This window comes from Gallinula chloropus (genome assembly GCF_964237585.1).
Source record: "Gallinula chloropus genome assembly, chromosome: 22".
Lineage (NCBI taxonomy): Eukaryota > Metazoa > Chordata > Aves > Gruiformes > Rallidae > Gallinula > Gallinula chloropus.
Window position 1 is genome coordinate 7,242,215 of NC_140107.1, and position 12,427 is coordinate 7,254,641.

General features: G+C 61.5%; 1 protein-coding gene across 1 annotated transcript; it reads left to right on the plus strand.

Annotated features, from left to right (window-relative positions):
• Positions 1-393: 393 nt before the first annotated feature.
• On the plus strand, positions 394-7,368 carry OPRD1 (opioid receptor delta 1; the record flags this gene model as incomplete). The annotated part of the gene is made up of 3 exons (XM_084274402.1): positions 394-587; positions 5,850-6,199; positions 6,836-7,368. The coding sequence occupies exons 1-3, from the start codon at positions 571-573 to the stop codon at positions 7,366-7,368; spliced, it is 900 nt and encodes a 299-aa protein (XP_084130528.1). The 5' UTR covers positions 394-570.
• Between the last annotated feature and the right edge of the window lie 5,059 nt (positions 7,369-12,427).

Consider the following 12,427-nt stretch of genomic DNA (forward strand, 5'->3'; position numbering starts at 1 on the left):
GCGGGGAGGGAAGGGACCTGCCGGCGGGAGGGGGATGCGGGAAGGAGGTGGGATGCGGGAGGGGGGTGAGATGCGGGAGGGGGGGTGAGATGCGGGAGGGAGATGGGATGCGGGAGGGGGGGGCGAGGTGCGGGGGGGGGTGTGAGGTGCGGGAGGGGGGTAGGATGCGGGAGGGAGGTGGGATGCGGGAGGGAGGTGGGATGCGGGAGGGAGGTGGGATGCGGGCGGGGGCAGGCGGGCGGGCAGGGCCGCCCCCGGCCCCACGTGGCTCGGGGCACACGCCGGGTTTATAAAGCGTCCCCGGCCGGCGGGCGGGCGCGGGAGGCGGCGGCGGCCGGGAGCGGGGCTGGGACCGCGGGGTGCGGATGCTCACGGGCTATGGAGCTGCTGCCCACGGCAGCCGGGACCACCTGGGGCAACGGCTCCGCCTGGGGCCCCCTGCCCGGCCACGGGGCCAACGACACGGGGCCGCAGCGGGCCAAGAACGTCACCTCCATCCTCATCGCCATCGTCATCACCGCGCTCTACTCCGTGGTGTGCGTGGTGGGGCTGCTGGGCAACGTCCTGGTCATGTACGGCATCGTCAGGTGAGCGGGGCGAGGGGGCAGCGTGTGCCCGGGGTGCGGGGCGGGGAGGGGGGGGGCAGGAGTGAGTGAGTGTGCCCCGCGTGTGAGTGTGCCCCGCGTGTGAGTGTGCCCCGCGTGTGAGCACCGGCAGCGGGTGTGCCCCGGCCGCTTGTGAGCAGCCGTGAGCACAGGTAGCGGCGGGGTGGGCGTGATGTGCGGGTGAGCAGCGTGTGCGTGAGCACGGGTGTGAGCAGGGGCTGTGCGGAGGCTGCATGAGAAGCAGCAGCAGCAAAGACCCACCCCCCCCCCCCCCGTGCCGGGAGCAGCACGGGGAGGGGGCGGATGGGAGCCGGTGTTTGGGGGGCAGCTGGACACGCACCCCGAGCCCAGCGGCTGCGGGTTCCTCCTCCTCCTGCCTGGGGAGCAGGACCAGAGCTGCTCACAGCTCGGGCTGGGAGAGGCTCAGAGGGTTTTATTCCCAACACGTAAATGCCACTGCTGAGACCTGCCCCCCTCACAGGGAGACTCCCGAATCCCCCCGGCACCCACCCCACAAAGAGGAACCGGGGGGGGGGTCCCTCTGGTCCCCACCCCGCCCCATCACCGGCACCCGAGATGCTCCGTGAATCCCCCCCCCCAGCCCGTGAGCTGGTGTTTGCGCCGGCGGCAGCTCCCGCAGCCGGTTGACTCCAGCGCTGCTCGAACAAAGAGCAGCAGCGCATCGCCCGGCCCCAGCTCACACCACGGCAGAGCTGCTGCCCCCAGCCCCCGGGACCGGCTCCAGCAGCAGGGCTCCCCTCACCTCCCAGGGGACCCCGAACCCCTCCTTGGCTCCATCCAGCGCTGCAGTGGGAAAGCAGGTGCTGGGGCAGGTCCTGAGCCGGCAGAGACCCCTCTACTGAGGTTTTTCCCTGCGCAGGGAGGGGTCTGTGGGGTTTCTGCGCCCCAGGACAAGGAACAGGACCCCAACATCCTCCTTTTTGGTAAGTGGGGCGCAGGGAGACGCTGCTGTACCCAGCCCAGCACTTCAGCCAGGCTGCAGGATTCTCTGCCCAGGCACCTGCCCCTTTGTCCAAGCTGCTGGGTGCTGCTCTCTGGGTGAGCAGGTCTGGGGGCCGAGGCTGCGGTTCATACCGGACAATGAAGCCAATCACAGACCGTGGGACCACCGTGGCAGAGCCCCCCATGGCCCCAGACCCCACTGGCAGCAGAGGAGGGGGCTGGATGGGGCAAGATGTGACCATCACACTGCTGCTGGCGACGGCACGGAGACTGCACCAGCCTGGCAGGAGAGAGCAGAGGTCCTGCTGGTACCTGGGCTTCCCAGCCCCCTCTCCCACGCTGGAGGGGGCTTGTCCTGGGGTGCCCAGGAGTCATGGGGTTAATCCCAAATCCCATTGCCCCAGGACTGCTGTAAGCTCAGCCTGGGCCAAAGCTGACCTTGTAGCTTGATTTAGACAAGTCCCAAGAACTCCCAGTTTTAACCATTTCCACCCCCTGCCCCCAGCACTTTCTGTCCCCAGCCATCCTCACAGGAGGTCAGCACAGCCTGGCACTGCCTGAGCAGGAAATAAATACGGTGACTCACCAGGGGGGGGAAGGAAACCAGCCTGAGCCACGTCCCTGAGCCACACCAGGCTGCCCAGCACCCTTGCATCTGGTTTCCCACTGGTGTGTGTTTTTAACCACCCAAGAGGACAGGCGGGTGGGCAGTGGGATGAGGGTGTCACTCCCTGTCCCTACCTGATGCAGGATGGGATTCTTCACCAACTTGAGGCAGCCCCAGACTGGAAAAGCAAATGAAGTGGTGCAGACGTGCTCCCTGCACGGTGTCACGGTGAAGGATGGGTGTTATTAGCCCCCTCCAGCTGGGTCTGTGCATAGAGAGGAGGGAAGGCATTTTAAAGAGAAGGTTTTAATGTGCAAACACCATCCTCCCTCTTTAACTCCCTAAGTAGCCTGATGTTACCCAGGTGCAGCATCCACACATCCCATCACCGGGGTTTCTAACCTCCTGTTTTCCAGCCCACCAGCTGATGCTGGAATTAAACTTGTCTCCCAAGGAATGGATGAGCACTGAGGTCCTGGGCCAGGAGGGGCTGTGGAGACACACACACAGAGCCCCTTACATGGCCCAGCCCACCTGAGTTCTAAAGGATCATGAATCCTTTGCTGGAAAAGACCTTTAAGCTCCAACAGTTCACCCAGCGCTGCCAAGAGCTCGCAGGGTGCATCAGCAGAGCTGCTCCAGGCTGGCAGGGTTTAAGCTGGGACTAGTTAGGCTCCACTGGGGAAACCTGTGTCCATGTGGGGTAGGGCTGTGAGGTGGGATCAGCTCGGGTTCAGACCTCGCTGCTGGGGACACACTGGTCATTGGCCTGTGGGGACATCTCCTGTGTCACTTCCCACCCTGCAGAGCTCCTGGGCAGCCTGCAAGCTCGGCTGGAGCACATCCTGCAGGGCTCTGGGACCCCCAGGGCCCTGGGGATGCGGTGCTGGGGGTGCTGCAGAGCCTGTGCCTTCCAGGGAGAGGGTACAGGCAGGACTGAGCCCCACAGCTGAGCTCCCCGAGTCGCACCCAGCACCCCAGGGAGCCCCACACAGTGAAACCCAAAGCACTCTGTGTCCAGAGCAGCGCACCCAGAGGGAGCTCAGCCTGCCCAGCACCCAACAGCTCTGAGGTGGCCGGTGCCTCTGCATTGGGAGGCACCTTTCAAATACCCCTGGAAGTGATTTGCAGCCGTGAGCTCAGGCTGGTGAGTGCCCACATCCCACAGAGCCCATCAGCCCCCTGCCAGCCCCTGCACAGGCTTCAGGGGGGCTCTCTGGTCCCTGTGCAGGATTTGCCCATCCAGGCTCTTCAAGGCCAAGGAGTCTGTCCAGTTGTTTCTTCCCCTTGTTATTCCCAAGTGGTTTGGAGAGCTGAGGGGTCCCTACGTGGGAGCCCGAACTGCCGGCGCCGCAGAGCTGCCCTGAGCCCTCTGCAGCCTCCTCCCTCCTCAGCACCCTCCAGATTGCCTCGTTCAAGTGTGTGACTTCCCAATCAAGGCACTCGCTTAATTGCAAAGGGTTTGGCAGCCTGGGGAGCTCCATCAGCAGAAGCTGCTCGTTCAGTGCTGTGGGGGGAAAAAAAACCTCTTCCCTGGACCAGCCCCTTCTTTTGTGGCTCAGGGGGAGGGGGTGTAACCATAACAGACCCCCCCCCCCATCCCATACAGTGTGTTTGACCCTCAGCCCAATCCTGGAAGGGGGCTGAATCCTGCACCAAAATCCTGGGGGATAAATCGTGTCTGACCCCCATCACTGCTTTGCCCCATCCTGCCCAGGGGGGGATGCTCCAGCCCCAGCCCCAGCCCCAGCCTGGCCCCCCCATCCCTGGCACATCTGGCTGGGGGCTGTGGAGCTGCTTACACAGCACGGCTGAGCACGCCTGCCAGAGCACAGCCTGAATCACTCGTGGTTTTTTCCCCACTTTGCTCAAAAAGCAGAGATCAGAGACATGTGCAGCTGCCCAACCCCACTGCTGGTTCACCTGGGTGAGACAGACCTGACAGTAACAGGAATTCTCAGCTTGTTGTTTAACCTGGAAGGAAACTGGTCTGAGGAGCGTTCGCAAAGAGCTTGGAGAAAAATAACACTAAAGAGAACTGAAAAGGACTTTTCAAGGGAAAGGCATTTGTGGGTTTTTTTTTCTCCCAGAGTTATTAAAAAACCCCAGAGTTCACCTCAGCTGTTTGCAGCCTGGGGCAGGGGGCTGCCATCCGCAGCCAAGGTGAGCAGGAAGGGGATGCTGCGGGGGCCAGGAGCTGGACAGAGCTGCTGTGTTCTCCCAGAGAAATGTGGTTTTGCAGCCTCTGTGTCCTGGTTCTGGTGACAGCATCACCTGGGAGGGGGTCTCTGCCCCCTCCACCATCCTCCTCTCCTGGCCCTGCTGAGGTGAAAGCAGAGGATGAAGTGAAGAGAACTGATGTTATCACCAAGCCCAGGAGCTCTTTCCTACACCAACCCACTCCCCTGGGCTGGGGCAGCAGAGCAACAGCCCTCTGACCAGGGGGACTCAATCCACTCACCCCAAGTTGTTCAATCTTCAGCTGGCAGCCAAGGGGCTGTTACCCCAACCCCCTCCATGCACCAGAGCCAAACTCAGCCCCCTCTGTCTAGGGCCAGACCCCACCCCAGGGGTGCACCAGGCTGGTTTAGCCATGCTGGTGTTCAAACTGACACCATTGTTTGGTAATTAATTAATTAGGGTGCATCTAAATGAGCTTGGGGCTGCGGAGGATGCTCTGAGCAGTGAGGACTTGCTGGAGGGAGCACACAGGGAGGGTCTGAGCTGGTGCTGCACCCCTGCCCTCAGCCCAGCGACCAACCAGGGGCTGCTGCAGACCAGCCCCAACTCGCTGCCCTTCGGGGACCCCCCCACAGCCCCCTCAGCAGCAGGGATGGGCACCCATTTCAAACCCACCATGCCAGTCAAAGCCTCACCTTGGGGTAACCCGCAGGGCTGGGTGCTCTGAGGATGGGCACCCATCTGCACCCAGCCACAGCTCCCACCACAAGGACTCCTCATCCCTTGGGCACTCAGGGCAGGGCGCTGCTCCATGACAAGGACCAGAGCTGGTGCAGCCACAGCCCCTGCCCAGTGCCCCCAGCCACGTGCCACAGCCCAGGCAGCCAGGCTTCCCCCAGGGCTCTGGAGCTCCGGGCTGGCTAATTGGGCTGCTTCCAGATGGCCGGTTTCCGGGGTAATCGATCCAATCTCTGCAAGTGAACTCGACAGGGAAGCAAGCCAGATAATCACGATTTATTGGGTGGAAAATCAGATAACAGGAGGTAAAGGACGCGGTGCAACTGGTCCAGGGGAACGGAGCACATCGATTGAACTGGGGAAGTGACTTCTCTGAACATTGCTGCAGATTTCCTTTGGATGAAGGCAGCCCCGTGGGCGAGTGTCACCTCCTGGCTCAGGTGAGGGATGATCCCTTGGGCAGAGGCTCAGCCACGTTCTGCAGGTGCTGGATGAGGTCCCATGAGCTCAGGCACAGAGCACATGGCACAGACTAAACTTTCTCAGGGTGCTCCCTGGCTCCTGGAAAGGTGCTGAGCATCTCTCTGCTGCAGGAGGACATGGCACAAGCACATCCTTTCACCCACCAAGGGTGATGGCACCTTGTGCCCAGCCAGGGAAGCCAGGCTGTGTCCCCTCCTCCTCACGCTGAGCACGCACAAAGGCTTGGGCACAATAAGCCAGCCCTGTAACGGTCCCTTCTCTGCCACCCCCAGGTACACCAAGATGAAGACAGCCACCAACATCTACATCTTCAACCTGGCCCTGGCAGACGCGCTGGCCACCAGCACGCTGCCCTTCCAGAGCGCCAAGTACCTGATGGAGACCTGGCCCTTCGGGGAGCTGCTCTGCAAGGTCGTGCTCTCCATTGACTACTACAACATGTTCACCAGCATCTTCACCCTCACCATGATGAGCGTGGACCGCTACGTCGCCGTGTGCCACCCGGTGAAGGCCCTGGACTTCCGCACACCGGCCAAGGCCAAGATCATCAACGTCTGCATTTGGGTGCTCTCGTCTCTCATCGGGGTGCCCATCATGGCCATGGCAGTCACCAAGTCCAAAGGCAAGTGGCTTCTGGGGGAAAGTCCCCTCCTGTCCCATCTGTCCACCCTGGGGGTGACCTGGCAAACCTCAGCGACCTGCTCCTGTGGCAGGTTTGAGCTGAGTGATGGGCGCCCGTCCCCAGGACCACACACACCCCCTGCCACAGAACATCAGCACGGTGTTATTTCCATCTTGGTTGGAAACTGTCCTAGAAATGATCCTCCCACTTCCCCATCTCCAGCCCAACCAGTGCCTGTCCCCAGCTGTCCAGGGGCAGATCAGGTGCCAGGAACACCCACAATGGTATTGCCAAGTCCCCAGCTGGCCCACACTCAGGTCCGTGTGAGGACACCATCCCTTGGCTGCTCAGACAGCTCTGGGCATCTTGAAGTGGAAGGTGACACAGGGATGCATCCGTCACAGGGGTTGGGAGGAGACAGCATGGGGATGGCCCAGGAGGCTCTGCAGGGAACAGCTCCCTGGGTCATCGCTCCTACCTCATCCCATTGGCACCCCCCCAGGGGCTGGTGGCATGAAGCTCACAGGGAATCTCTGCAGAGGTGGCGGGGGGGGGGGGCACACATCTCCTTGTGGACATGCTCAGCCATGGCCAAGCAGACACAGCCACCAGCTCCCTCTGTCCTCTCTCCTGCAGACGGGATGGTGCTGTGCACGCTCCAGTTTCCTGACCCCCCCATCTACTGGGACACCGTGACCAAGATCTGCGTCTTCATCTTCGCCTTCCTGGTCCCCATCCTGGTCATCACCATCTGCTACGGGCTGATGATCCTTCGCCTGAAGAGCGTCCGGCTCCTCTCGGGCTCCAAGGAGAAGGACCGGAACCTGCGGCGCATCACGCGCATGGTGCTGGTGGTGGTGGCAGCCTTCATCATCTGCTGGACGCCCATCCACATCTTCGTCATCGTCTGGACGCTGGTGGACATCGACAAGAAGAACCCCTACGTGGTGGCCAGCCTGCACTTCTGCATCGCCCTGGGCTACACCAACAGCAGCCTGAACCCCGTCCTCTACGCCTTCCTGGATGAGAACTTCAAGAGGTGCTTCCGGGAGTTCTGCCTGCCCTTCCGAGCCCGGGGGGACCAGAGCAGCTTCTCCCGAGCCCGCAACACCGTGCGGGAGCGGGTCTCCACCTGCACCCCTTCCGAAGCCCGCAACAAGCCCGCATGACTAGAGGTGGGCAGCCTCCAGAGGGGCTGCCGGGGCCACGCAGGGGACGACCTGCGCTCCGAAGTGACCCAGGTCACCAGCACGGAGCTGTAGCAGAGCAGCCTGGGTGCGAGCTGGGAACACCCCTGGGCTTTGGTCAGACTGAAACAAGGGACTGCAGAGACTTCGTTTTGCCCTGGAGAACCCAGGGTGGGGGAATCGGGACTCACTCAAAGGGACAGGGAGGGGAACAAGGCAAGAGACCACCTGGGCAGAGCTGCTCTGCTGCTGCTCCTCCTGTGCTGGGGGGAACCGGCAGCCCCACACACCCAGCAAGGGCTGAGGCTCCCTGACACGTGGCTGCTGGCAGAGCTGGGGCACCACGATGACAATGACCTGAGCTCCTCTTCCTGCATGGACTGAAACAGCCCCACGGCACGAGGGGAAACACTCCCATGGCAGGAGGGGACTGTGTCAAGAGGTGATGCCACCTCCCTCCCGCTCTGAGCCGTGTCCAAACATGGCTGGGAAGAGGAAACCACGTCGCTTTGGAGACACCAAATTGCTCCCGATCCAGAGTAAATGACTTGCTGGAGTCCTTCCAGCTGGGCTGCCCCTGAGGACAGCTCTCTACTGATAATGTCATCACTGTCTTATTTAGAGACCTCTGACTGCAGCCCGGGCAGCCTGAGACACAGATGTGATCCTGGGAATAGGGATACAGCCAGAGGGAAGGTGAGAGGTGGGAGGAGCAGGACACATCCCTCCCTCACCCCATCACCACCTGCCTACGCCACATCCCACTGGCCCCGGGTGATGGGAACTGCTCCTGGCCCATCTGCCTCCAAAGACTGAGCAAGATCTCAAGGAGGAAGGGATCTGTGGGGATCTGAGGAGTTTCTCACAGCGCTGAAGCAATTAGGGGGCTAATGGGCAGCACTGGGAGGGCTCAGCCCCTCCCTGCCCAGCGCTGCTGGGTTCCCTTCACAGAGCCAAGAACAGGGTTCTTCTGGTTTCAGTCCCAGGTGGGAAGAACATCAACATCACATCCCAATTCCCCAGAACACACTGAGGAAGGACCCACGACCCTGAGACAAAGAGACCAGGGGGAGCTGCTGTTCCTCTGCAGGGGCAGCCAAGCTCCAAGGCAGGACCCCCCAGGCAGGGACCCCTGGGCCATTTTATCCACGCCAAACAGCAGCTGATGGGCTCTCCAGCCCCTGAACCACCCCCTGAACCACCCCCATGCCGGCCACAAGCAGAGCCAGGGAGCCCTGATGTTTCCTTCCTCTTACCTTCCCACCATCGTGGCTGTGGCTGGCAGATCAAACAGGCTGAGGAAGAGGAGGAGGAGGCAGCACAGGGTGGTAATAGCTTTTATTGGACAAATTGATGCAGCTGGAGGAAGCAGGCGAGTGCTGGGTGCACCTGGGGCTCGCAGGCTGCAGGCAGAGTCTGGGCTGCGTCTCTGGTTTCTCCACTTGCATCAATTCAGCCTCATAAAGGCCATTACCTCTCCTCCCCAGCCCCACCTTTCTCCGGAGCCTGTGGAAATCACAGCCACCCCCTTAGGGTGGCAGAGCCAGCGAGTCCCTCCTGTCCCCTTGCTCTGACTGACCGCCTCACACACGGCCTTGCATCCACCCAGACACCTCCAGGCCCTGCCCAGGGCTCCTCAGGACCCCTTTGCAGGCAGGATGAGTCCTGGGCCACCAGCAGAATCGTGCCCGGTCTGCTCGTCCCCCATCACTGCCAGCCCACAGGATCGGCTCCAGGGCAGAAACTGGGGCAGAACTCCAGGGTCCCATGAGGATGAGCTTCAGCTCTGTCAGAAGAGATGCTCCAGAAGGAGATGAAGACCACCCTTCAGCTCTCCATCTCCATAGCAGCTGCTGAGAACACAGCAAAGAACCCAGGGGACACAGGGGAGGTGAACCCCATCCCTGTGGATCTCTGCCCTGGTACAGCCCCTTCGAGGGGCTCAGGACTCTGTGGGCAGCTCGGTCACCCCCCAAAGCTCAGCCACCCCTTTCCCCATCCCCTCGGGATCTTTCCATCTGGAGGAGCCCTGCCAAGTGCCCAGCGTGCTGGGACATGTTCCTGCAATGGCCTTTAAGCAGGTTAAAAGGCTTCAAGTCATTATTTTTTAAACACAGCTGGGTGATGACAGGGACCTGGAGCATCCCTCGCCTGCAGCAGCATCCCGGCAGGTCCTGAGGGCTGGTCCAGCTTCTCCCTGCAACGGCACCACCTGAAATCCAGCTCCACCAGCCCCTCGTGTGGGCTGGGAACCTGGGGTGGAACCCTGACCCAGGGAAGCGTCGCTGGGCCCCTGTGTGCCCACACAGAGCTGTGCTGCAGCTCGCAGGGCGCTCCCTATATTTATATATATATATATATATGTACATGTATCTCTGTCTATAGCTGTGTGGAATCAAAGTGAGCCTGGGTCACCCCATCCCACCCCCTCACCCCCCCCCAGCAGCTCCTGCTCTGCATGTGATGGAGCTCGGGCTCCTCCCAGGACCTCACCAGTATTTCCAGCTCCAGCCCTTGGGATTGGGGCTTTTGGTGGCATTTCTGCATAGGAACTGTGCTTTCTAATGAAAATAAACATAATGAGAGATGGGAAGCAGCTTCCAGCAGTTTCCAGCTCTCCTTTGACCCGTGGGCACTGGAAGGAGCAGAGCCCCGCTCAGGGTGGTGTTTGGGGAGGGATGGGAGAGGCAGGACCTTGGAATTCAAGGCTGTGAGACCCCCCCCCCAAGCCCCTCGGCCAAGGTTATTTCCTTTGCACACTCAGGCATCCCTCCAGCTGTGTTTTAATAGCCCAGCAGCCCCAGCTCCGGCCCAAATTACATTTGTAATTTAAATGCAAATGAGGGTTTAGTGGAAACGCAACAGAAGGGGGTGTGGGAGCCTGTAAGTCCACCCCAGCTTAATGAGACTTTGGATCTTGAGGTATTTATCCCTTGTACAGCGTCGATTTGCGATGTGTTTCTGTGAGGTCTCACACGGGGTGGGTGCCAAACCCGGATCCCCAGCCCAGAGGTGGTTTCCGGGGGGGGGGGCATCACACCTCCAGCACCTTTCCAGGACCCCCTCCCTCTCCATCCTCCAGTACCTCCGAAAACGCAGCCGGGCACCGACACCAGTGATTTCACAGCCCAGTTAAACCAGCAGCTGGCCCAGCTGAGCAATTCAGCGAGCTGGGTCGGTGTGTCCAGGGTCCCTGTGTCCAGGGTCTGTCCGTGCAGCCTCACCACAGAAAACCTCCTTCTATTACTTGAATAATTAATCCACCAAATAATGAGCCCCAGCGTAACGAGCTTTGTTCTTACACGTGTGATTAATTAGGAAGCCGCCTGTTCCTTTGTCTGTGCCGCAGGTTGAGGCTGAGTTTGTCACCACATCATTGTGCCTGTAGAAGTGAGTCGGTCGGGGTTCCAGGGGGGACGGGGGGCTGTTTCCCACCACCCTGCCCCCAGCCCGGGGTGGGTTCGGCTCCCAGCCCGGGATGGGTTCGGCTCCCGGTCCGGGATGGGTTCGGCTCCCGGCCCGGGATGGGTTCGGCTCCCGGCCCGGGATGGGTTCGGCTCCCGGCCCGGGATGGGTTCGGCTCCCGGCCCGGGATGGGTTCGGCTCCCGGTCCGCGATGGGTTCGGCTCCCGGTCCGCGATGGGTTCGGCTCCCGGTCCGCGATGGGTTCGGCTCCCGGCCCGGGATGGGTTCGGCTCCCGGCCCGGGATGGGTTCGGCTCCCGGCCCGGGATGGGTTCGGGTCCCAGTCCGGGATGGGTTCGGCTCCCGGTCCGGGATGGGTTCGGCTCCCGGTCCGGGATGGGTTCGGCTCCCAATCTGGGATGGGTTCAGCTCCCGGCCCGGGATGGGTTCGGCTCCCAGTCTGGGATGGATTCAGCTCCCAGTCCGGGATGGGTTCGGCTCCCAGCCCTGAGGAGACGCTTCCCTGCAATCCACCATTGCACCAGGACGGGTCCGGCTGTGCCGCTGCCGGGAAACCTCTGCCCAGCCCCGGGACCGGAGCCTGGCACAGCCAGGGCTGCCCCCCAAACCCCACCGCAGGACCCAAATTCCATCTCCTCTTCCCCACAATGTCACCACCTCACTCCACGGGTGCAAAACCTCGTTAATGAGACGTTTCCCTTTCCTCAATTAAGCTGTTTTCCTTCGCCCACCCTCTCCCCCCCTGCGCGGGGGCTTCTCCTTCCCCCAATTTCCAGCAACTTCCCATTGAAGTGTCACTCCAGCTCCCAAGACAACACGGGCTGATTCATCAGCTCCGAATATTTTAAACTCTCTTGTTGAATATTTTAAACTCCATTGTTCTCCCAGCTCTGCTGTTTTCCCTCTCTTCCCCTTTCTTGAAAACACCAGTGGTCTCCTCCCCTTGCCAGGGATGTTTTCCCCTTCCCAGGGCAGAACCAGCCCCCAGGATCGTGGATGGGAATGATCCCATCCCGTTGGGACCAAGGGGGGTTTGGTCCCCAGCTGGAGGAGACAGAGGAGGGGGCTGCATCAGATCCAGCCCTGTGGGGACCACGCAAGATGGTACCACCAGCCCCATCCTGCATCTGCTGCAAGAAATTACCCAAACTTGGAGGATGGGGAGCCACTGGGAGCACTGGGATGGGATCTGGGGAGGAGGTGAAGGTCAGACAGCGAGGGTGTCCCTGCCCTGGGGTCGGTGTGACCGGGAAGGGACAAACCAGCCCTGGTCTGTGCCACTGGGCTCTGCAGAGGGGAGGAGGAATCCTGCCCACCCATCTGCTGCTTTGCCCTGTGCCTGAGGGTGCTGCACCCCAAGGAGCACGTCCCAGTTCGGAGGGACAGACTGGGCCAGGCTCCCTGGGAAACGCCTCCCCAGGTACCAGCTTGGCCCCGGCTTCTCTGCCGGAGCTGCTCCGGGCACCCACCAGCCGCCCGCCCAAAGCCCATCCCTGGCCGGAGGCTCATTAAGGAACCTGCTCCCTCCCAAACTAATTAAGAGCGAACAGACACCGGGGCTCCGGTCACACCAGGAGGCGGAAATCTGCTCCGCGCAGGGCTCACACGCGCGTCCG